Source organism: Arachis hypogaea, chromosome 9 (genome assembly GCF_003086295.3).
Source record: "Arachis hypogaea cultivar Tifrunner chromosome 9, arahy.Tifrunner.gnm2.J5K5, whole genome shotgun sequence".
Taxonomy (NCBI): domain Eukaryota; kingdom Viridiplantae; phylum Streptophyta; class Magnoliopsida; order Fabales; family Fabaceae; genus Arachis; species Arachis hypogaea.
In genome coordinates this window covers 24260403-24286596 of record NC_092044.1, presented here as the reverse complement: position 1 = coordinate 24286596, position 26194 = coordinate 24260403, and the positions used below count along the sequence as shown (strand labels likewise).

General features: G+C 36.1%; 3 protein-coding genes and 2 long non-coding RNA genes across 5 annotated transcripts; all 5 read left to right on the top strand.

Annotated features, from left to right (window-relative positions):
- Positions 1 to 5599: 5599 nt before the first annotated feature.
- LOC112712945 (uncharacterized) lies at positions 5600 to 8133 on the top strand. Its single transcript, XR_003157988.3, has 4 exons — positions 5600 to 5979; positions 6131 to 6233; positions 7243 to 7317; positions 7990 to 8133. It is a non-coding gene; the product is annotated as an uncharacterized lncRNA (long non-coding RNA).
- Positions 8134 to 9067: 934 nt separating this feature from the next.
- LOC140175091 (uncharacterized) lies at positions 9068 to 10458 on the top strand. The gene is made up of 2 exons (XM_072202006.1): positions 9068 to 10225; positions 10396 to 10458. The coding sequence occupies exons 1-2, from the start codon at positions 9068 to 9070 to the stop codon at positions 10456 to 10458; spliced, it is 1221 nt and encodes a 406-aa protein (XP_072058107.1).
- A 205-nt stretch (positions 10459 to 10663) lies between these two features.
- On the top strand, positions 10664 to 12563 carry LOC140175090 (uncharacterized). The gene is made up of 2 exons (XM_072202005.1): positions 10664 to 11595; positions 11712 to 12563. Exons 1-2 carry the CDS (start codon positions 10664 to 10666, stop codon positions 12478 to 12480), a joined length of 1701 nt encoding a protein of 566 aa, XP_072058106.1. The 3' UTR covers positions 12481 to 12563.
- A 747-nt stretch (positions 12564 to 13310) lies between these two features.
- On the top strand, positions 13311 to 14816 carry LOC112710714 (uncharacterized). Its single transcript, XM_072202004.1, has 6 exons — positions 13311 to 13506; positions 13601 to 13848; positions 14020 to 14223; positions 14315 to 14407; positions 14517 to 14624; positions 14775 to 14816. The coding sequence occupies exons 1-6, from the start codon at positions 13311 to 13313 to the stop codon at positions 14814 to 14816; spliced, it is 891 nt and encodes a 296-aa protein (XP_072058105.1).
- A 32-nt stretch (positions 14817 to 14848) lies between these two features.
- On the top strand, positions 14849 to 16715 carry LOC140175301 (uncharacterized). Its single transcript, XR_011865570.1, has 2 exons — positions 14849 to 15916; positions 16453 to 16715. It is a non-coding gene; the product is annotated as an uncharacterized lncRNA (long non-coding RNA).
- The last annotated feature ends 9479 nt before the right edge of the window (positions 16716 to 26194 follow it).

Here is a 26194-nt window from a genome sequence, read left to right as displayed (position 1 = left end):
TTATTTTCTTTTTCTTTTTGCTATTTGTTTTGCTTCAAGGATCAATTTCTTACTCAATTTAGAGAATCCATAATACTTCTCTAAGTTTTTGTACCTCAAGAATAAGCATTATTAACTTCAATATCAAATATGCACTACTCAATTCATACATTCAGAATCATAGATAATATCACCATAGCAAAGTATTCAAGACAACTCAGAATATATACTCAAGTCTCATGCATTTTACTACTTCTTTTCTTTTTCTTTTGATTTTTCGAGCTTAGTGAGCAATACATGAGACACTTTTTCAAAATAAATATAAAACATTAATTTAAATAACTAAGCTAGAAAAACAATAAAAAGCTACAAATAATCATGTAAAGGCTACAAATAGATAACAGAAAACAAGATAAAACATTGAAGAACAGAAAATAAAGGAAATGACAGATAAGAAACTCAACCACCTCAGTCCTGGTGGCTGCTCTTCCGGAGAATCTGATAAACCACTATTTTATGGTTTATCTTGTGCTCAATTGAGTGGCTTTTATCAAGCCTTTGCACACTTATTCATACTATTTGCATGGTTTTACAATTCCTTCCTAGAATTTGTTCTATGATTGAAAACTTGCTTCTTTGGTCTTAATTTCACTATGTTTAATTCTTTCTTATTACCATTTGATCCCGTGATATGTGTGTTAAGTAATTTCAGAGATTACAGGGCAGGAATGGCTTAGAGGAGGAAAGGAAGCATGCAAAACTGGAAGGAATACAAGAAACTGAAGGAACTGCAAAAGCTGTCCAGCCTGGCCTCTTGGTACTAAATCGACCATAACTTGAGCTACAAAGGTCCGAATGATGCGGTTCTAGTTGCGTTGGAAAGCTAACATCCGGGGCTTCACAACAATATATATTTTCAATAGCTTCCCCGAAGTTAGGCAACGTGAACGTGTGAATGACGCGCACGTGTCGCATTTGCGAATTTCAATCCATGCAAATGCATGGACGACGCCTCCGCGTCACTTTGCCGCGACCTGTACGAACCAGATTTCACAATCAGTGAATTCTGGGGAAATCCATTCATTCATCATGAATCATTTATTCATAATACACACTTTTCACAATTTAGATGTAGTTTTAGAGAGAGATGTTCTCTCCTCTCTCTTAGGATTAGGATTTATCTTAGGATTTAGGATTTTTTTAGTCATTAGGATTGTTTCTTCATACCAGGTTCAATAATATATGTTTCTCTTCTACTCTTATTTACTCTGATGCTTTTATGTGTATTTGACTTATGTTGCCCAATTGGCTTATGAACCATTCATATGTTAGGATTTTCTTAATTAATATACTTTGAGGTATTTCAGACTCATGATTGTTTTGCTCTGTTTATGATTTATTTTCTTCTTTTGTCTTTGGTTAATTAATTGGTAACACTTGAGTTATCAAACTCAGCAGTGGTTGAAATTGGCAATCGCTAATTGATTTAGATCGCTCTAAAAGTTGACTAGGACTTGAGAATCAATTTAATTAGTCTGCCTGAATTTCCTTTATTTAATGAGGGGTAATTAAGCAGGATTAAAACCCAATTTCAACACACCTGATAAGGATAACTAGGATAGGAATTCCAATTCTCATATCTTGCCAAGAGATTTTCTAGTATAAATTTATTTTTCTGTCAATTAGACTAGTTGCTCAAACCTTTTCAAATCCAAAAATACTATTTTCCATAACCAATAATAAATCATACTTTCCTGCAATTCTTTGAGAAGACGACCCGAGGTTTGAATACTTTGGTTTATAAATTTTATTGGGTTTGTTACTTGTGACAACTAAAACGTTTGTAAGAAAGGAATTCTTGTCGGTTTAGAAGCTATACTTACAACGAAAATTTATTTGTGAAAATTCTAGATCGTGCGAGAGTTTCATTCTTCAGAATCCTCTCAAGCACCTCAGCTCGTCCAATTCTTGCCTCTGGCTCTACTGTTCCTCCACTAGTTGATGTAGGAGGGTAGAGTGATCCTGATGGTCTATCCTCAACTGGTCAATAGAAGATGCCAGCTGCCCGATAGATGCTGTCAACTGATCCCAGTAATCGCGCGGAGAGAAGTAATATCCCTGAGGCATATCAGGCTGCTCCTGCTGAAGAGGGGGAACTGCCTCCTGAGGCGGTGCTCGTCCAAGCTCCTTGGCATACCCAATATCCCTCGTAGTGATCGGTCTGTCAACGTCAATGGGAGTGTCTCGGTCAATGCAGACGCGAGCAGCCTCGCACAGGCAGAAGATGAGATGAGGGGAGGCCAATCTAGCAAAAGTGGAGGCCTTCATAGCTATGTTGTACAACTCCAGAGGGATCACATGATGCACCTCCACCTCATTACCGAGCATGATGTAGTGAATCATTACAACTCAGTTAATAGTAACCTCGGACCGGTTATTCGTAGGGATGATAGAGCGCTGAATGAACTCCAACCACCCTCAAACAACGGGCTTCAGATCATGCTTTCCCAATTGGTATGGCTGCCCTCTAGCATTCCTTCTCCACTATGCTCCGGGGAGGCATATATCAGTGAGGATCTGGTCCAACCTCTGATCACGGGTGAGCCTGTGAGAGTAAAAGTGAGGGTCATCTCTGGATAGCGGTAACTGAAGTATATCCCTCACTCTCTCTAGATCGAACTCTATGATCCTTCCTCAGACCATAGTACGCCAAGTCCTAAACTCAGGGTACACATCCTTGACATATTTGTACGTCACTCAAGCATTAGTGTAAAACTTCCGGACCATTAGAACGCCTACATTAGTCACGGGTTGTACAGAACTTCCTATCCCCTCCTCAGAATCTGCTCTTGGATTTTTGGATATTCATCCTGTTGCAAATTAAATCAGACCTCCGGGATCACATTTTTTTTGCTCACAATCTCATGGAAGTGATCCTCATAAATCTTGGAACTGAATCAGTTGTTATCAAATGGACTGGTTGCGGGAGCCTTTTTCTTTCTCTTCCTAGAAGAGGATTCTCCAGTCTTGGGTGCCATATGGGATATGAGAAAAATAAGAGAAAAGTGGAGTGCCCCAACACTAAACTTAGAGTTGTTGCTCGTTCCCGAGCAAAGAAAAGAGAACAAGAAAAAGAAAGGAAAAAGGGAAGTGGTAAGATGTGGTGAAAAGAAGAAAGGGAGGGAGAGTAAAGGAAAATAAAGTAGAATGATGGGATGGGGTATAGTTCGGCTATGAGGAGGGGGAAGAAAGAAAAAAACATAAAAAAAGAAGGATGAAGGTAAAAAGAAAGAGAAGGGATAAAAGATGGTGAATTGTGCTGTGGTAAAAAGTGAAAAAAAAGAATTGGGTATTTATAGAGGGGGATAGGGTATGGTTATGAAGGGAGAAGGATTGGGGTTGGGTAAATTAAATGGGTTGATGGGTGTTATAGAAAAGAGAGATATGGGGAAGATTTGATAGGGAATGAGGGGAGGGTATGGAAAAGGTTGGAACGGTCAAAGGGGAGGGGGTTTGGAAGTTACCGTTGCAAAATTTGAATTTCCTTTCTCAATACCCAAATCTGCATTGTTGGCGCTAAACGACAGCTCTAGCGTTTAGTGCCGCAACGCCTCACAATATGTACCATCTAGGGCGCTAAACGCCTATTCTGGTGTTTAGCACCACCACCTTATTCAAAATATTCTTTTTAGGACGAGGCCTGGTGTTAAACACCCAGCTAGCGTTTAGCACCCTATGAGGAACGAGTTTGTCTTGGTTTGCGTGCTATTCAGAGCGTTAAATGCCTTCTCTGGCGTTTTATGCCAGAATCCATGTGACCAATTTAGGCGTTAAACACCCAGCCTGGCATTTAGAGTCCAAATCGATGTAAATCCACCTCGATTTATGTGTTCCTCGGTGCTAAACGCCCAGCCTGGCATTTAACGCCACCCATCAGAGAGCTCCTTGGTAATTGCGCCAGAGTACTCGAGTAAAATGCTCTCCAGGGTGTTATATTCTTCTTCCAAATCCCTCATGTTCCTGTTCTAAACACTTTGCATGACCCCAAACACTATTAAACCAAGGAAAAACTAAGAATAATTATCTAAAATAAACAAAAAGAAATGAAAATCAAACTGAACATGAAATCGAGGATAATAAGGGTTGGGTTGGCTCTCAACAAGCATTTTTTTACCGTCATTAACTTGATGGTCAGTTCTACTAAGTTAGTAGATGAGTGGACCTCAGACAATCAATCTCACCTCCAAGATAGTGCTTTACCCTCTAGCCATTGACTGTGATCCTTCTATCTAAGTTTTCCTCTTGAAGTTCTACATAACCAAAAGCTGACACTCCGGTTACCAAAAAAGGTCCTGAACACCGAGACTTTACCTTTCTGGGAAAGAGTTTTAGCCTAGAATTGAATAATAGAACCTTTTGGCCTGGCTTAAATGCTCTTGTGGCTATCTTCTTGTCATGCCACCTCTTGATCTTTTCCTTGTAGAGGTTGGTATTCTCGTAAGTAGAGTTTTTGAACTCGTCAAGCTCATTCAGTTGGAGCAGCCTCTTTTGTCCTACAGCCTTGAAATCAAAGTTTAGAAACTTTTTTTCGTAATATGCTTTGTGCTCCAACTCTACTAGCATGTGACAGGCCTTACCATAAACTAACTGGTATGGGGACATTCCAATAGGAGTCTTAAACTATTGATTTTCCTGTTAGAGACTTCAACCTATCCACTTGTCTGGGGGTGATAAGGTGTTGCCACTTTATGACAGACTCAATATCTCTGCAGAAGTCAGTCCAACTATTTGTTGTAAAAGTTACTTCCTCTATCGCTAATCAGTGTCCTTGGGACACCAAACCGGCTAAAAATATATCTCTGCAAAAAGCTTAGCACTACTTTGGCATTATTGGTGGGTAAAACCATGGTTTTCACCCACTTGGACACATAATCCACGGCTACCAAGATGTAAGTGTTTGAGTATGAGGGTAAGAAATGTCCCATGAAATCAATACCCCACACATCAAATAACTCAATCTCTAGAATCTCCTGCTGTGGAATCTCATGATTGTTAGGGAGATTCCCGACTTTCTGGCACTTGTCACAGTTTCTTAAAAATTCTCGGGAGTCCTGGAAGTGAGTCAGCCAATAAAAACCCTCTAAATGACCTTGGTGGCTATCTTTTCACCACCAAAGTGGCCTCCATATTCAAAACCGTGACAACACTACAACAATTTTGATCTATGGCAACATATATTCGAAACAATACTTAAAAAATGTTGTCTAAAATAATAAAAAGCAACTCTTAATATTTGTTGCAAAAAAAATAAGACTATTGCAACTCTTTTAAATCAACATGTTATAAATGTTATTTTTTAGTTAATTAAAAAACATAACAAAAATGTTGCTTTAATAAATTAAATAGACAACATTTTTTATATTCATATATTACATTTTATAAAAGTTGCTTTAAAATTTTTAATAAACATCAACTTATAAATGTTGTCTAAAATAAATTAATATTTTTTTTTAAAATTATAAGCTTCTCTCCAGATATTTTAACAAAATATTTTTTTCACTTTAACTAAAAAGAAGAAAAACAAAACCCCTTTTGCTCCACGGGCCTTCAATTCATCATCTTCTTCTCCTTTTACTAAAAGAAAGACTGAGACAAAACCCCAACCCTAACAAGCACAAAATCATCTTCATCTTCCTCTCTTCGATGATGGCAATAGAGGAGACATTGACGTGTGCCCTTCTTTGCTAATTCATCCTCATCTTCATCTTCTTCAGACATTGACGTGCTACTAAATCATCTTCTTCTTCGTCTTCTTCTCTTCGAGGATGGCAATGGAGGTCTTGACACGCGTTTGAGTTTTGATTCTCTCTGCTTGTAGTTCGAGATTCAATCTTCTCTGCTCGCAATCGAGATTCAATCCAATTTGTTCGCGTTTGATCTTCGATTGTCTCTGCTAGCAGTTCGAGCTTCCATCATTTCTACTCGCTTGTTCATCACCGGGTACCTATGATTCTGCATATTCCTTTTTCTTTTTCATTTTGAATCCTAATTTTAATAATGTTGATGTTGCTATTATAGGATTTTTGGTAATAATGTTGCTGTTTCGAGCTTGCCGTTCATATTTGTGTATATTTGTGTATTTTGTAACCAGATCTATAAAGTCTTTAGGTTTTGCTTGCCGTTCATCTATGATCTCTTCCAATTTGCCAGCGTTCTTCTGCTAGGGTTCATCACCGCTGATCATTGTTTTACAGGTACTCATGATTTTATCTCTGTTTTTCTTTTCTATTTTTGTGTTTTGAATCCTAATTTTTGGTTATATGAAATTTGTTGCTGTATGTGTGCATTAGTGTTGAAGCAACTCTACTGTCACTGTGTGCGTTTAATGGAATTGCATGTGTATTTTAAATCTTCTGGTTGAACTTAAACTTGTTTTTACATACATAGCTTTGTGCATTACCATTTTATTTTGGTTTTTTATTATTGTGGGAGTTCTTGTTTCTGGACCCAAGGAAATGAGGCAGGAGGTGGCGGCTGTTTGCTCATTTAATTTGGCTGAAAATCTGCACTTTGAGTCCTTTAGCTTTTAACTGGTGATTTTACTTGTATTGCTAGAAAATGTAAAATGCTTAGCTATTAGCCAGAGTTGATCTTAGTTAGCTTATTTTGAGTTAGGATTTTGTTATTTTTTGATAGTGTAAATTGATTATGTAACAAATGTTAGATCCTAGTTCCTAGCTACCACCAATGACAATGCGTCTAAATTCTAATAGTCTCCTTTGCTTCTAGAAAATAAAATCTATCATAAGGAACACAATAAAAAAAGAAGATAAAAAGGTTTTTTAGTTCCATATCTTTTTTTAGAATATTAACATACAAACAGTTTAATATTTTATAAATCTAAATCATTTCATAAATGGTTACATCAAACTCAAATTTATATAACACCAGATGCAGATTGACATGGACTAAATTTGTGCATTGCTAAGGCTTCCACAGCTTTTAAGCACTGATATTTCAAGTTTCCAGACCCAGAAAAATGAGATCACTTCAGTTCTTGGCCAAACTCATATTTGTATACTTCATCTTCTTTAAAAACTGAATAAAATTGGAAAAGAAGAAGTGAAAATATTATTAGCTTTCAAAGTTATCTTTCCGACAAATTTAAATATAGGATTGATGCAATGCTGTTTCAATTCAAGTAGTGTTCTGTTAATACAAGATTATTAACAAACACTAAAAAGTGTGTGTGTGTGAAAACAGGAAAGTGAGTAGAAGCTGCTTGTGTCTATCAGCATAAGGCTTTGCTTTGTTGACTTGTGTGAAAAAGACAAAAAGGTGAATTGGTTATTACTGGAAATGATAATCGATATAGTATTTTACTGTTTTCATGTGTGTTTTTGAGTAAATGAATGTGTTAATCAATAACTATATGAGACTGATTATAATTTGTAGTTAGCGTTAAGGAAAATAAAACATTCTATGCAGATACTTCAATTTTTTGCACTTTGGTTATATTATTTATGAAATTTGTTATAAACATGAATCATATTTGATTATAATAACTTGTAAAGTTTGATTATAGATTTGAACACAAGACTACTACTTTCTTATACAAGTGACTTGATTTACGGTTGATTTTTGGATCATATGGTTGTAATATTATAAATATAATAATCTTAAGATATATTTTCCCCCTATTACTACTATTAAAAGTTGTGTTATTGATGAGTGGTGAGACACAGCATGCAATGAAACTAAAGAGAGAGCGTGCACCCATCGAATGCCACATTTTACTAATTATTATTTTAATACACAAAAGCCAACACTTTACAACACCTACAACGAAATTGGGAATACTCCAAATCTTGAGTGTTGTTTTGCTGTTTGTAGTTATTATTGATTGATTGAAACATCTGATATTATTTATTTGATAATTGCATCACATACAAGTATATATACAACACATGGAAAAGAACAAGCTAATAAGGTAAGTGTTTTCATGTGCAGAGTGATGGCTGGGACCAAAATATTGCCTACTCAATAATTGAAAGAAGCTAAGCATTGAACACGGGTTGCTTAACACGGGTTGCCTACTCAATATATGAAACTTGTTGCTGTGTGTATTAGTGTTGAGGTAACTCTACTGTCACTGTGTGGGTTTAATAGAACTGCATGTGTCTAAAGTATGTAATAAATTTAATTTATTACAAAATCTAAAACTACTACATAATATATTTACAAAATCTAAAAATAACCCCTGTTAAAAGCAAGAATGGAACTTAAATTTAGGATGTGTCTAAAGTATGAAAACTGATTGTTTAGATTGCTAAAATTTGGCATAATATATATATTAACTGGAAATTAAAAGATGCATGGTTATGTCATATATAAACGCAGTATCCTGTTCTTTTTCTTTATGATTAACTGCTAATATTAATAGTGCTTTTGTTTATATAAAACCTGCACTCTCTTGTGTATATAAAAGCTGCACTAAGTGCAGAATCAGATTGATTCTATGCAAGTCACAATTCATTTTTACTCATACTCTTTCTCATCTCCTCTGGTCTCTCTTTCTTAATCAGATTGATTCCTTCACTCATACTTGAGTATACGCAGCTGAACACTAAGTGCAAATTATTGCGGCATGACCTCGTAAGTCTATCTTATACTTATTTGCTTTTATATGTTTATGTTATTCTTTTGCACTTTTTTATGTAATAAAATACTGATTGTTTAATTAAAAAATTAAAATATAAAAGCATTTTTATTTTAAAATATATCTTTTCAAAAGTAATTATTAATATTTCTTTTAGAATAATAAAAGAATTATGATTAGTTTGTATTTGGTTAACTTTTTAGAATAATAAAAGAATTATTAATATTTCTTTTAAAATATAAAAGCATTTTTTTAATATTTTTTTTATATATTTTATATTGAGCAACCGTGTATATATAGCAAGTTTCAGATTCTATTTTGATAAAAGAAAATTGTTTTTAGCTGGTGTTTAAGACCATAATCATTTTTAGTTTAATAGTAATATCACTATGAACAATTAGGTTTTCCCAGGACTCATCCAAGAACTGGATGAGTTTACCAAGACATAGCCAAGAGTTTAGAGATGGCGTCAATAGATTCTTGGACTATGCTTACTCCGTTGGAAATCCTCAAGGAGAGGAAATTCTATGTCCTTGTGCAAAATGTTGCAACTTCCTTTGGGGTCAAAGAGAGTCTATTTATAGCCATTTAATATGCTTTGGATTTGTCAAGGGCTATACACGATGGGTTAATCATGGGGAAAGTGTAATTGGTATGGATGTCGATACTGGTGATACCGGTGAGATTTATTCATGCGATGACATTGAAGGCTTGCTAGACGAAAGGTTTAGGAATGTGGCAGATGTTGAGGGAGAAAAAGAAGGTATGAACGAAGATGCAAAGAAGTTCTATAATTTGGTTGACGAGGCTAGCAAGGAACTATATCCTGGTTGCAAGGGATTTTCTACTTTATCTTTCACCATCCGACTATACTTGTTGAAGTGTCTACATGGATGGAGTAATGCCTCGTTCACTTCCCTCCTGGAGTTGTTGAAAGAGGCTATTCCTAACTTGAATCTCCCTTCTTCTTTCAACAAAGCCAAGGCTATGGTGAGAGATTTAGGTCTTGATTATAAAAAGATTGATGCATGTCCAAATGACTGCATGCTATATTGGAAAGAGCACGAAAATGAAACATGTTGCCATGAATGTGGAACTTCTCGTTGGATTGAGCCTGCGGTAGTTGAAGGTGACATATCTTCAAAGAAAGCTTACAACATTCCTGCAAAGACATTACGGCACTTTCCCCTAATTCCCAGGCTTCAAAGGCTATTCATGTGCTCAAAGACCGCTAAGAATATGAGTTGGCATCAGGAAGAGTGTAAAAAGGATGGAAAGCTAAGGCATCCTGCCGATGGTCAATCATGGAAAGATTTTGATAACCGACATTCAGAATTCGCCAAGGAACCTCGTAACTTGAGACTTGGTTTGGCGAGTGATGGATTCAATCCGTTTCGAACCATGAGTATATCTCATAGCACATGGCCGGTTATTTTAATGACTTATAACTTGCCACCATGGATGTGCATGAAACAAGAATACTTCATGCTTTCTCTGTTGATCCCGGGACCAAAATCGCCAGGAAATGATATTGACGTGTACCTGCAACCATTGATTGAGGAATTGAAGGAGTTATGGGAACTTGGGGTAGAAACATACGATGCCGCAAGAAATAAAACTTTTCAAATGCATGCAGCTCTCTTATGGACAATTAGTGATTTCCCTGCATATGCAATGTTATCCGGGTGGAGTACAAAGGGGAAACTAGCTTGCCCTTCTTGTAACTATGGGACTTGTTCTAGTTATCTTACACATAGTCGGAAGATGTGTTATATGGGTCATCGTATTTTTTTGCCCGAGGAACATCCATGGAGAACTAATAAAAGGTCATTTAATGGAAAAGAAGAACATCGAAAAGCTCCACCGTTGCTAGAGGGCATGGAAGTTTTAAGTCACTTAGATTCTATGGAGAATTCCTTTGGGAAGACAAAAAAAAAGGTGAATGAAGGCCCGTGGAGGAAAAGGTCAATCTTTTTTGATTTACCTTACTGGAAGTATAACACATCAAGACACAATCTTGATGTAATGCATATAGAAAAGAATATAGTTGACAGTATTCTTGGAACTCTCTTGGATATATCTAGAAAGACAAAAGACCACCTAAATGCTCGATATGACTTGAAAGAAATAGGCATTCGTAAGAATCTTCATCCAAAAGAAATAAGAGGTCATAGAAAAGTGAAGTTTGCAAAAGCATGTTTCTCCATGACTAAAGCTGAGAAATCAATTTTTTGTGATGTCTTGAAGAAAGCAAAGCTACCTGATGGTGCTGCCTCAAATATTTCTCGATGCGTGAACCTTGCAGAAAGAAAAGTATCAGGTTACAAGACTCATGATGCCCATTTTATGCTGTATTATTTGCTGCAAATTCCCATCAAAAGTATACTTCCAGATTCGGTCGCAATCCCTTTAATTCGGCTTGGCTCTTTTTTTCATCAGTTATGTCAAAAGGTTATCACATTAGAAGAGATAAATCAATTGGAAGCAGAGATTGTGATAACACTATGCCAATTGGAGAGGATTTTTCCTCCTTTATTTTTTGACATAATGATGCATTTGCCTATTCATTTGGCTAATGAAGTGAGACTAGGCGGCCCAGTTCAATTTCGGTGGATGTATCCTCCCGAAAGATACATGTGTACTTTAAAGTCATATGTTCGAAATAGAAGTCGTCCTGAAGGATCTATTGCGGAGGCCTACTTGGTTGATGAGTGTTTAACTTTTTGCTCACGTTATTTACATGATGGTGTTCAAATAAAATTGAATAGAATACCCCGGAATAATGATGCTAATGACTTTGAAGCGGAAATTCCACATTCATTTCCAATTTTGTTTCCTAAGAAAGGCTGTCCATTGGGAGCAAAGAAGGGTGAGATTTTTTCTCTTGACGACAAGTCTCGAAACCAAGCCCATAGCTATATATTATTGAACTGTGGAAAAATTGAAGACTATGTTAGGTAAATCCTACTTACCAAACATATTATTGAACTGTCCATTTCTTTTAATTTTTTTAATTATGAATCATGGAATTATCTCTAGGTTTTACTTACGAAAATTCTAATTTTGGATTTAGAGAGCATGAGGCTGATCAACAAGGAACAAGTTGGGTGAAAGCTAAGAACCATAGTATGAACTTTCCCTCATGGTTTAAAGCACGTGCCATGCGTCAGAATGTTCTAGATTGGATTAAGGAGCTTTCTAGAGGGCCCAACAAGATTGCAAAAAAATATTCGGGGTATTTTATCAATGGGTATAGATTTCATACTAGGCAACGTGAGGCAAGACGCAAGACGCAAAATAGTGGTGTAACTTTAGTTGCGTTGACTACGAGCTTTGCAAGTGCAAATGATCCAAATCCAATTCGTGCAAAAGTTTCCTACTATGGCAGAATAAATGATATAATTGAGTTAGACTACTTTAGCAATTTTAAGGTTGTAGTGTTTAGATGTGACTGGTATGAGACTCAAGAGGATGGCTATGGCTCTTCGTATGTTCAATTCAACAAAAAATGCTATCAAGAAGAGCCTTTTGTGTTGGCATGTCAAGTACACCAATGTTTCTATGTGCAAGATCCATTTGATCAAAATAAACATTATGTTATGAAGTCAATTCCAAGGGATTTATTTAGCATAGGTGACGAAGCTGATGTTGATCCCCAAGCTATATATGAAAAAGAGCCATCTGACCAGTCAATGGGTCCTTCTATACCCAATGATAATGGTGAAATTGATTTGATTAGGGGTGACTTGCACGAAGTTGTTATAGATGCTTCAAAAGGAGTTCTTCTTTCACAAGAATACAACACAGAATCAGAAGATAATTCCGAAGACGACATTGAATGATTTATACTTTTTTCCTTTATTACACTAAATAGTAGGGAAGTAGAATGAAATATGTATATACTTTAACTTTTTAATTGCATTAAACAGTAGGGAAGTGGAATGAAAGATGTATCACTTTTTTATATATGTGTCTTATGGCATGCCTTCTTGTTTATTACTATTAAATAGTAGTCTTCAATTACATCCTCAGCAAACAGCTCCTTCAGTTCCACAATGTTATCTCCTTCAGCTCCTTCTTGTTTATTACTATTAAATAGTAGTCTTCAATTATATCCTCAGCAAACAACTCCATTCAGTTTCTTAATGATTTATTAAAGGCTGAATTTGGTGTTAGGAAAGAACTTTATTTACATTGCCAAATTCTAATGTCTAATGTCATCTTTTATTTTGTTTTATTTCAGAAATACAATGGAAACAAGAACTACTCCAAAGCGGAAAAGACTGGTAAAACAGTATCAAAGCAACAAGCAATTCATGCAGAAAAATACAGCAGAAATTCATAAGAAGCAACATTTTATCTCTCCAATGATGGCTGGTGGTCATGGACAAAAGAGAGTGACTCCTATGCCTTCTAAGCAAAGCACTCAAAAAGAAGTCCCAATTTCTAAAAGAATGAAAAGTATGCCGAACCAGAAAATTGGAGCTAGTGAAGAAGAACCAGAAAATCTTAAAAAGCGTCCAACCATGGGTATGGATAAATTTTTGGAGACACATGGGGTTCATTTGGAAAGAGAAGATGACGATTTTGAACCAAGTGCTGAAAACGAAAGATCTATTCAAGAAAGCAACAAAATCTTAGGAAGACAAATACAAAATCAAGTTGTCAAGCCATGACACTTGATACATTTTTGGAGACAAATGGGATTCATGTGGAAGGAGAGGAGGAACATAGTGGAGCAAATGCTAATGAAGTTGGAGATGATGATGATGATGATTTCTCGGATGATGAGGACTATGTTGGTGAATATGAAGATGAAGTTCTTCATGGTGATGACAATCACCTTATGGAAACTAACAATGTTAAAGGTGCTGTACTTTATACATAATTATCATTTTACTTATTCATTAGCATGTATAGCTATATAATTCATTTAAATGGTTAAATTGCACATATTTATAGATACTCCAAAGACTAGAAGGACACGAGGAAAAACAAGGTGTGCTAAAATCCATGCAAGAAGTTGGGAAGAAAGAGAAGAGGTGACTTTTTATGAAGGACAAGCAGTAGGACCAACTCCAAGAAGAGTGAAGGATTTAACTTACTTTATTGGAACAATGGGAAGGAATAGCGATTTCATAACATTGATGTACACTAGTTGGAAAGCTGTGCCCCTCAAAGTCAAAAAGCGCATATGGAAATATATTAATGTAAGTGTTTTATTTCTCATCTATTTTTTATGATCTGAAAATTTTCAATTTTGTATGGCTTAGCTGTAGTTTTGTGAAAATATATAGCTGCTGTTTTACACTGCAGTTTTGTCTTTGTTTTTAGTGTTCTTGAATTGTCATTTATAATTTTTGTTTTGTACTTTTTTGTAGTCAAAGTTCATTCTTCCAAAAGAGGGGAAAGGGTGGGTGATGACTGGTGTTCGAGAAGCTTGGAAAGGTTACAAAACAAGAATCAAGGGAAAGCATTTTGAGAGATATAACAACATTGAAGATATGCTGAAAAATCGCCCTTTAGATATTCCAGAAGTTCAATTTCAAAAGTTAATTGCATATTGGAGTATTCCTTCTGTTAAGGTGAGTTGTAGAATAAATAATTCTGTTTCTTTGTCTTTTTTTATGCTTTTGGTTTATTACATATAACTCCCTTTAATTTTTTTGGGTATAGGCTCTATCTCGTTTAAATTCTGAAAATCGTAAAAAGCAACAACATCAACATCGAATGGGACCTATAAGTTTTGCAAGAGTGCGTAATGAAATGGTAATAATTTTGATTTTTTATAAGTTTTTTCTTGTTGTATAATGACCATCTTAAAACTAGATAAATATTATTTTTGGCCATTTTTAATACTCTTTTTCCTTACTTGTAGCGTGAAATGAATGAGAACAAAGAAGACCCATCACAGGTTGATGTGTTTGTTGCAACTCGAACTGGACGAAAAGGAAAAGAGCTTGATTCAGGAACACAAACTGTTATTGTAAGTTATAATAAGTAGAACTGCCTTAATTTACAAATTGATCTAAAACAAAATTGCCTTAATTTACAGTATTATTTTAAGTTAGATTGTCCTGTATAAAACTTAAAAAGTATTGTTATAGTATGTAATATGTATATATCTTGATTTTAGAGCCTTCAAAGTCAATTTCCCCTGGAGGAGGATTCTTCTTGAAAGCTAATATAATTTATAAATAACTAATTAAGTAGATTTAAAACATACATGATCATGTTTTGTGGGGTCCATAATTAAAATATACATGTGAATTGCTTATGCTTTAATTTATTTAGATATAGCAGGCGAGAAGTCAAAGATACAAATGTGTAGGCATTAATTTAAGACAGCTTGCTTTTTTAGGTTTGAAATTAATCAAATCATCCTTTAATTTCTGTCATCTATTTATATTTAATGGGTAGCTGATATGGACATGACTGGTAAACAGAGCTCTCAGCCATCAACTTGAATAAAATGTGTGTTTCTAAAATACATATTATTAAGTGAATACAATTTTTGTGAAAAGGACATAAAATCTAAGTTTTAACTTTTAATATGTTCATTATATCATTATTAAAAGTATTAAAAGTTCTCCAATGAAGTTCTCATCTCAGAAACTTTCATTAATGCTGCATCCCTACTCTTATTTGCTTCCATTAACTCCCTCTTGAGTGTCTCAATTGAAACTATTCACATGTCCTTAAGAACTTGAGAAACTTTCTCAGATTCAGTTCTGTTTGGGGAACTCATAATCACATTCTTGCTATGCTTCTTCTTGAACCGAGGAAATAGCCATGACATAACACCTTTACTTTTAGGCTGTTTTGGAAAGAAGCATGAGAATCAGTGAGTGGAACAAGCTAAAATTGTTATGTTTTTTTAATAGGATAAACTTAAGAGCCACCAAGAAGCTGGAGACACTTCCGAGAAAGCATTTACTGTAGTATTTGGCAAAGAACAACCAGGAAGAGTTCGATGTTATGGGAGGACAATCACAAAAACATCTCTGCAGAAAGAACGGGAGATTGCTAAAATTAAGCAACAACATGCAGAGACTATAAGTTCAATGAAAACTGAACTTCATGAGACAAAAGATAGAGTCCAAAGTTTGGAGGATCTTGTGAAGCTTCTCTTGCAACAGAGTTCTCTTGGCACAAATATTGATGAAGCACTATCTTTATTACGAGCCAAGGAATCAACACATGATATAAATAGTAAGCAATGTTCGAATGGCAACGATCGTCCTTCCTCATCAACTCGTGATCCAAAGTGATGACCAGGTATAACAAAAAAATTTGCAGTAATTTTTGTGATTTATCATTTATTGGGAATGGACTATCAACATTTTTGGCCTTTGCTTTCTCTGTCTTCTGCCATCTTACTTCATGGTGGCTTCTGCAATACACTCTTGCTATTTTTAATCAATCATCTTTTTTTCTTTTTCCTTTTTAATTACTTATTTTTGTAGCGTTGTGCTATTGTGAGGAAGAAATTTTTTTCCTCATTGCTGAAATAATGTGGCTATGTTGGAGAGTGATGCATGTTGTCACTGCAACAGACTCTAGTAACTGCTGTTTCATTCGCAGGAATGACAGAAATTGTCAAGGGAGTTGTTTCATTTCTTTATCTTTTCATTTTCCCCCCTTCAAATTTATGTTTCAGTCATTTTTATCTTTTCATTGCATTTCTCTTTCTCAGTTTACTCAGGTACTTCATCAAACACATAGCATGCATCATTTTCCATTATTGCACCTTTTATGTTTCAATTTTTTTTTTAAATGCAACTTTAACTAAACCCCAATTCATTTAAATGCAGCAGTTATTGGACTCAGTGGAGGCAAGAGGATTTTGAGTTCATCATACCACACACTATCAGATTGTTCCAACAAAGTCAAGCATAGATATAAAATATGCAAATAGATTGACATTATTTTGATAAATATTAATTACTATTTTGTTATGACAATTATTGTTAGACAAGAATTTTATTATTTTGTTGAGAATTATTGATGAACATGTATTAGAAATACTAATTGAACTTTTTAATATCTATTTTAATTAGAATTTTATTTTTAGTTATTTTGTCTCTTTTATAATTATTTTTTATTGTGTACAAATTTATTTATTAATTAAAATAATTACACATGTATGAACAAAAAATTTTATTGTAAATTTTATTTTTTTATATTTTTATTACAAAAATAATTTTTATTTTTATCAAAAAGGCAACCCTTTTATTAGTTGCATATTTTGAATATTAGACAACACTTGTATAGGTTGCATATCCAAAAGAAAAGGCAATATTTTAAAGGGTTGCATATTCAAAACTAATAGGCAACACTTCAAAGGATTGCAAATTCTAACTTATAAGCAACACATAAAAGAGTTGCATTTTATTGCAAATAGACAACACTTCAAAGGATTGCAAATTCCAACTTATAAGCAACACATAAAAGAGTTGCATTTTATTGCAAATAGGCAACACTTTTTGGTAGTGACCAAAATATGAGAGAAGAGACAACACTGCAAAAGTGTTGTCTCAAACACACCTTTGAAGTGTTGTTGTTTTTCAACCAAAGGCAACACTTACCAAGTGTTGCTCTCAAAAGCGTTACTTTTGAAACAAAAAAGTGTTGCCTTGATCTAAGGCAACGGCTGCATATGCAATGCCGACAAAAAACGTTGCCTTAGGTCCAAAAGTGTTGCCATTGATCAAAAGCAACTTTTTGTCAGCCTTTAGGCAACACTTTTTAAATGTTGCCTCAATCTGAAAATATTGTAGTGCAATGCCAGAGGATCTACTGTGATTCCTCATCTAAGACACAACGCCAAATTATACGATCTAAGCATCTCTTAAAAAGATAAGGTTCTTCCCACAAATATTACTTAGCATCATTCAAAAGCTTTCTAACTTGCTATTTAGTGTACTCCTTGGGGATGAACCTCATGGCCATGTAGTTCACAATGTCTGCGAACTACGGAGCACTCTAAATCATGAAGAGTTACTCATCCAAGAAGGTCTCAGTCATAGCAGTGAGGGTGGGCGTCGCTTCTTCAGGTTTGATCCTAGAAAGATGGTCAACCACTTGATTCTCTGACCCCTTCCTGTCTCTAATCTCAATGTCAAACTCCTGAAGAAGCAGCACCTACCTAATCAATCTTTGTTTAGAATCCTACTTGGTTAGAAGATACTTAAGAGCAGTGTGGTCAATATAAACAATAACCTTGGAACCACTTAAACAGGATCTAAACTTATCAAACAATACACTACAACTAGTAATTTTTTTCTGTAGTTGTGTAGTTCTTTTGAGCATCATTTAGTACACGACTAGCATAATAAATGACATGCATAAGCTTGCATTGTCTCTGTCCCAAGACAGATCCTATAGCATAATCATTGGCATCACACATAATTCAAATGGTAAATCCCAATTGGGAGGAGCTATGATGGGTGCAGAGACAAGCCTTGTTTCCAGAGTTTCAAAGGCATGCAAACAATTATTATCAAAGTTAAAAGGAATGTCTGCAACCAAGAGGTTGCTCAAAGGTTTAGCAATTTTAGAAAAACCTTTTATAAATTTCCTGTAAAATCCGGCATATCCCAAGAAACTCCGAATTGCCTTGGCATTATTAGGTGGTGGTAATTTTTCAATTAACACCACCTTAGCTTTATCCACCTTAATTCAAAAAAGGCATCACATTCGAAAACATAAACTGGCAAATAGATAAGGATAAGACATAAAATATATAAAGGATATAGTATCTAAAATTCAGAATATTGAACTCTAGACTCGACCTGCGAAGCCAAGGCCGGTCCGAGAATATTTACATACATAAGTATAGATATATAGCCCAAAGTATGCCAAAACAGAAGACAGAAAACCTATTTCTCCACATCGACCTCTAAGAGGGACACCAAAAGTTATACACACACACACACACACACACACACACACACACACACACACACACATATATATATATATAGACACACACACACACACACAAACATAGGAGACTCTACAAACTTAAATACATAACAACATCCCAAAATATAACAACCCAAAAGCTAGACTTCGCTTGCTTAGAACTCCGGATGCTCAACGAGGTGCCTCTCGACCTGCATATGAAAGCAACAACATTTGTATGGAATGAGAACCAGATATTTCCAGCAGGGTAATGGTGCCCACATAAATAATATATAAGGTCTCGAAAAAGTTAGAGACGATCCTAGAACTCCAACACTCAGAAATTAAACTTAAAGAATAACCTAAATTAAAAATAGGATAAAACGTCTAAGGTTCTTAGGTTCTAAACCAAATACTACTTAACGCTATAATCTCATTCTCCTCTAACCCTCCAAATCACTGGTGGAACCACCCTCGTCCCACCTCCACTTTACGAAGGGTTGGTGCACGAAAATTACACTCACACTATGTAATTCCACACAACTAACCAGCAAGTGCACTGGGTCGTCCAAGTAATACCTTACGTGAGTAAGGGTCGAATCCCATGGAGATTGTTGGCTTGAAGCAAGCTATGGTTATCTTATTATTCTTAGTCAGGATACCAATAGGTTTATTTAGTTTCAATTGTAAAAAGTAAAAGAGCATAAAATAAGTAATTGTTACGCAGTAATGGAGAATGTGTTGGAGTTTTGGAGATGCTTTGTCTTCTAAATCTCTGCTTTCCCCCTGTCTTCTTCTTCACGCACGCAAGGTTCCTCCTATGGCAAGCTGTGTGTTGGTGGATCACCGTTGTCAATGACTACCATCCGTCCTCTCAGTGAAAATGGTCCAAATGCGCATGGCTAATCATCTGTCGGTTCTCAATCATGTCGGAATAGGATCCATTGATCCATTTGTGTATGTTACTACGCCCAACACTCTCGAGTTTGAAGCTCGTCACAGTCATCTGATCCCTGAATCTTACTCAGAATACCATAGACAAGGTTTAGACTTTTCGAATTCTCAAGGATATGCTGCCAATGGATTTTAGCTTATACCACGAAGATTCTGATTAAGGAATCCAAGAGATATTCATTCAATTGAAAGTAGAACGGAGGTGGTTGTCAGGCACGTGTTCATAGATTGAGAATGGTGATGAGTGTCACGGATCATCACCTTCATCATGGTTAAGTACGAATGAACATCTTAAAGAGAAGCAAGCGTGTTTGAATAGAAAACAGAAATAATTGCATTAATTCATCGAGACGCTGCAGAGCTCCTCACCCCCAACAATGGAGTTTAGAGACTCATGCCGTCAAAGAGTACAAAGTTCAGATCTAAAATGTCATAAGATACAAAATAAGTCTTTAAAAGTTGTTTAAATACTAAACTAGTAACCTAGATTTACAAAAAATGAGTAAACTAAGATAAATAGTGCAGAAATCCATTTCTGGGGCCTACTTGGTGTGTGTTGGGGCTGAGACTTAAGCTTTTCACGTGCCTGGGCTGTTTCTGGAGTTAAACGTCAGGTTGTAACCTATTTCTGGCGTTTAACTCCAACTTGCAACCTGTTTCTGGCGTTCAACGCCAGAATGCAACATGGAACTGGCGTTTAATGCCAGTTTATGTCATTTATCTTCGCGCAAAGTATAGACTATTATATATTTCTGGAAAGCCCTGGATGTCTACTTTCCAACCTAATTGAGAGCGCGCCAATTGGACTCCTGTAGCTCCAAAAAATCCATTCCAAATGCAAGGGGATCAGAATCCAACAGCATCAGCAGTCCTTTTTCAGCCTGAATCAGATTTTTGCTCAACTCCCTCAATTTCAGCCAGAAAATACCTAAAATCATAGAAAAATACAAAAACTCATAGTAAAGTCCAGAAATATAAATTTTGCCTAAAAACTAATAAAACTATACTAAAAACTAACTAAAACATACTAAAAACTATATGAAATTACCCCCAAAAAGTGTATAAAATATCCGCTCATCACAACACCAAACTTAAACTATTGCTTGTCCTCAAGCAACTAGATAAATAAAATAGGATAAAAAGAAATCAAGAAGCAATAGTATCTCAGAGTTTTAAGTGAAGCTCAGATTCTAATTAGATGAGCGGGACTAGTAGCTTTTTGATTCCGAACAGTTTTGGCATCTCACTTTATCCTTTGAAATTCAGAATGATTGGCATCCATAGGAACTCAGACTTCAGATAGTATTATTGATTCTCCTATTTTAGTATGTTGATTCTTGAATGCAGCTACTTTATGAGTCTTGGTCGTGGCCCTAAGCACTTTGTTTTTTAGTATTACCACCGGATACATAAATGCCACAGACACATAACTGGGTGAACCTTTTCAGATTGTGACTCAGCTTTGCTAACGTCCCCAATTAGAGGTGTCCAGAGTTCTTAAGTACACTCTTTTGCTTTGGATCACGACTTTAACCACTCAGTCTCAAGCTTTTTGCTTGGACCTGCATGCCACAAGCACATGGTTAGGGACAGCTTGATCTAGCCGCTTAGGCCTGGATTTACCTCCTTGGGCCCTCCTATCCATTGATGCTCAAAGCCTTGGATTCTTTTCACCCTTGCCTTTTGGTTTAAAGGGCTACTGACTTTTTCTACCTCTTTTGCTTCTCTCTTTTTTTTCTTCACTGCTTTTTCTTGGTTCAAGAATCAATTTCATAATTTTTCATATCAGCAATAATATTTCTCTTGTTCATCATTCTTTCAGGAGCCAACAATTTTAACATTCATAAAATTCAATATAAAAAATATGCACTGTTCAAGCATTCATTCAGAAGACAAAAAGTATTGCCACCACATATAAATAATTAGAATTTTCCTTATTAAGAACTCGAAAAAAATATTGCCTCTTTATTCTAAAAATCTACTATTTTATTCATGTTTGATGATGATGAGAAAAATAAATTATAGCTTAATTAGAGATAAAATCAAAATAGAGATACTAATTACTACTACTTCATATATGACTTCTAAGGTAAATTCCTAATAAGAACAATTATCACAGAGTTAAAACTAAGATTAGGACTCAACAACCTTTATTTTGGGAGGTGGATGCTCCCTTAGTCTGTGGAGTGTGTGGTCCTTCAAGAGACAGCTTCTGACGCTTCAGTTCCCTCAGTTCATGCCTCTGCTCTTCTTATTCCCCAAGCAGTTTGCAAAGCATGCTATTTTGATTTTTCTGTTCTTTCTTTAGTTGGTCCATAGCTTCTTGCAACTTGATGACAGATGCTTCAAGACGCTCCCAGTATTCAATTTGAGGGATTTTCGGGAGGAACTCATGTGCTCCCCTCTTGATGGAGTCGTCCTGCACTTGTTGTCCTTCCATTGACTTTTTGGTGATTGGTCGGTCAACTGAGATATACTCAGTTACTCCCATCTTTACCCCAGCATCTTTACATAGCATAGAGATTAAGCTTGGATAAGCCAATTTGGCATCTTTGGAGTTCTTGTTTGCAATTGTGTAAAGTTCATGGTGCACAAAATTGTGATCAATACTTTTCACAACTCAAATAATCCCCGGTGATGAATCCAAAAACTTGGTATTCAATACCATGGCATAAACACAACTTCGCACAACTAACCAGCAAGTGTACTGGGTCGTCCAAGTAATAAACCTTACGCGAGTAAGGGTCGATCCCACAGAGATTGTTGGTATAAAGCAAGCTATGGTCACCTTGTAAATCTTAGTCAGGCAAACTCGAATGGTTATGAATGATGAATAAAACATAAAGATAAAGATAGAGATACTTATGTAATTCATTGGTGGGAATTTCAGATAAGCGTATGAAGATGCTGCGTTCCTCCCGTCTCTTTGCTTTTGATGAGCGGATAATTTGTACGCTTTTTGGCATTATTTTTAGTATGTTTTTGGTATGATCTAGTTGGTTTTTAGTATATTTTTATTAGTTTTTAGTTAAAATTCACTTTTCTGGACTTTACTATGAATTTGTGTGTTTTTCTGTGATTTCAGGTATTTTCTGGCTGAAATTGAGGGACCTGAGCAAAAATCTGATTCAGAGACCAAAAAGGACTGTAGATGCTGTTGGATTCTGACCTCCCTGCACTCGAAGTGGATTTTCTGGAGCTACAGAAGCCCAATTGGCGCGCTCTCAACGGCGTTGGAAAGTAGACATCCTGGGCTTTCCAGCAATATATGATAGTCCATACTTTGCTCAAGATTTGATGGCCCAAACCGGCGTTCAAAGTCACCCTCAGAAATTCCAGCGTTAAACGCCGGAACTGGCACCAAAATGGGAGTTAAACGCCCAAACTGGCATAAAAGCTGGCGTTTAACTCCAAGAAGAGTCTCTACACGAAAATGCTTCATTGCTCAGCCCAAGCACACACCAAGTGGGCCCGGAAGTGGATTTTTATGTCATTTACTCATCTCTGTACACCCTAGGCTACTAGTTTTCTATAAGTAGGACCTTTTACTATTGTATTGAGATATCTTGGTAGCTATCTTCATTTTTATGCTATCTTAGATCATTGGAAGGCTGGCCATTCGGCCATGCCTAGACCCTGTACTTATGTATTTTCAACGGTGGAGTTTCTACACACCATAGATTAAGGTGTGGAGCTCTGCTGTACCTCGAGTATTAATGCAATTACTATTGTTCTTCTATTCAATTCCGCTTGTTCTTGTTCTAAGATATCACTTGTTCTTCAACTTGATGAATGTGATGATCTGTGACACTCATCATCATTCTCACCTATGAACGTGTGACTGACAACCACCTCCGTTCTACCTTCGATTGGGTGAATATCTCTTGGATTCCTGATACACGATGCATGGTTGATCGCCTGACAACCGAGTGCTCGCCTGACAAACGAGCCAGCCATTCCGTGAGATCAGAGTCTTCGTGGTATAGGCTAGAACTGATGGCGGCATTCAAGAGAATCCGGAAGGTCTAACCTTGTCTGTGGTATTCTGAGTAGGATTAAATGATTGAATGACTGTGACGTGCTTCAAACTCCTGAGGGCGGGGCGTTAGTGACAGACGCAAAAGAATCACTGGATTCTATTCCGGCCTGATCGAGAACCGACAGATGGATAGCCGTGCCGTGACAGGGTGCGTTGAACATTTCCACTGAGAGGATGGGAGGTAGCCACTGACAACGGTGAAACCCTTGCTTAAGCTTGCCATGGAAAGGAGTAAGAAGGATTGGATGAAGACAGTAGGAAAGCAGAGAGACGAAAGGGACAAGCATCTTCATACGCTTATCTGAAATTCCTACCAATGAATTGCATAAGTATCTCTATCTTTATCTTTATGTTTTATGCGTTTATCACCATACCAATTGGAGTTTGCCTGACTGAGATTTACAAGGTGACCATAGCTTGCTTCATACCAACAATCTCTGTGGGATCGACCCTTACTCACGTAAGGTTTATTACTTGGACGACCCAGTACACTTGCTGGTTAGTTGTGCGAAGTTATGTTTATGCCATGGTAGTGAACACCAAGTTTTTGGTTTCATTACCGGGGATTATTTGAGTTGTGAAAAGTATTGATCACAATTTCGTGCACCAAGTTTTTGGCGCCGTTGCCGGGGATTGTTGAGTTTGGGCAACTGACGGTTCATCTTGTTGCTTAGATTAGGTATTTCTTTCGGAATTCTTGATGATGAATTCTAGAGTTTCATGATGATTTGTTGAAGTCTGGCTGGCTGAGAGGCCATGTCTAATTTCATTGGACCGAGGTTTCAACCTATCATCACAAGAGCTTGTTGATTTCTATCAATCTTGCTTTTGGAGCAGTGATCTGCTAAGGCTTGGCTGGCCATTGGCCATGTCTAGTGTTTTGGACCGAAGCTTTCTTTGAAAGCTTGGCTGGCTGTGAAGCCATGTCTAATTCCTGGACCGGAGTCTTAGACTAAAAATATTGCATGATTCCTGGAATTCTCATTAAGAATTTTGATACTTTTTTCCACTTTATTTTCGAAAAAAGCACAAAAAAATTTTTTACAAAATCATAAAATCCAAAAAAATATTTCTTGTTTGAGTCTAATGTCTCATTTTAAGTTTGGTGTCAATTGCATGCATTCATTCATGTGTCTTAAGGATCTTCAAGTACTTCTTGATGATTTCTTACTCTGATCTTCGAATTCTCTTGACTTGAGTGTTTATGTGTCTCATATAGTGTCAGTAGTATACAAACTGCTAAGTTTGGTGTCTTGCATGCATTGTTATTTGATTTTAGTTGCATTTTGATTATTAAAAATCCAAAAATATTTTTAATTTGTGTCTTTTCAAGTCAATAATACAGAGAATTAAAGATTCAGAACATACAGTAGAGGAATTATACAGAAAAAGCTGGGCGTTCAAAACGCCCAGTGAAGAAGGATAGACTGGCGTTTAAACGCCAGCCAGGGTACCTGGTTGGGCGTTTAACGCCCAAAAGGGTATAGTTTTGGGCGTTAAACGCCAGAATGTGCACCATTCTGGGCGTTTAACGCCAGGATAGCACAAGAGGGAAGATTCTGTTTTCAATGCAATTTTTTTCAGGTTTTCAAAGTTTTTCAAAATCAAATCTTTTTCAAATCATATCTTTTCAATCAAATCTTTTCCAAAATCAATTTCTTTCTATTTTCAAAGATACTTGCTATCAATTAATGATTTGACTCAACATTTCAAGTATGCTGCCTTTTCTGTTGAGAGAGGCTTAATGTTTGGATCATATCTTTTCTTGATAGCCAAATCATTATTTTTTAAAATCAAATCTTTTTAAAATGTTTTTCAAATCATATCTTCTCAATCACATCTTTTTTTAAAAAAAACCAATCATATCTTCTTAACCACATCTTTTTCAAAATAGTTTTCAATCAAATCTTTTTAATTTCTAATTTCAAAATCTTTTTCAAAAATCACTTGATCTCTTTCCTACTCTTGGTTTTCGAAAATTAATTAGTGTTTTTCAAAATGTTTTCAAAATTTCTTACTTAATTTTCGAAAACCACTTCCCTTCTTCTCACATCCTTCTATTTATGGACTAACACTATTCCTTAATGCAAAATTCGAACTCCATCTTTCTTGATAAGTTCGAATTTCCTACTTCTGCCTTCCATTTTCTTTTACTCTGACACCTTAAGGAATCTCTATACTGTGACATAGAGGATTCCATATTTTCTTGTTCTCTTCTCTTTCATATGAGCAGGAACAGAGACAAAGGCATTCTTGTTGAGGCTGACCCTGAACCTGAAAGGACCTTGAAGCGAAAGCTAAGAGAAGCTAAGGCACAACTCTCTGTAGAGGACCTAACCAAATTCTTCAAGGAAGAAGAGCTCATGGCAGCCGAAAACAACAACAATGCCAACAATGCAAGGAAGGTGCTGGGTGACTTTACTGCACCTACTCCCGACTTCTATGGGAGAAGCATCTTTATCCCTGCCATTGGAGCAAACAACTTTGAGCTTAAGCCTCAATTAGTTTCTCTAATGCAACAGAATTGCAAGTTTCATGGACTTCCATTGGAAGATCCTTATCAGTTTTTAGCTGAGTTCTTGCAAATCTGTGACACTGTCAAGACTAATGGGGTTGACCCTGAGGTCTACAGGCTTATGCTATTCCCTTTTGCTGTA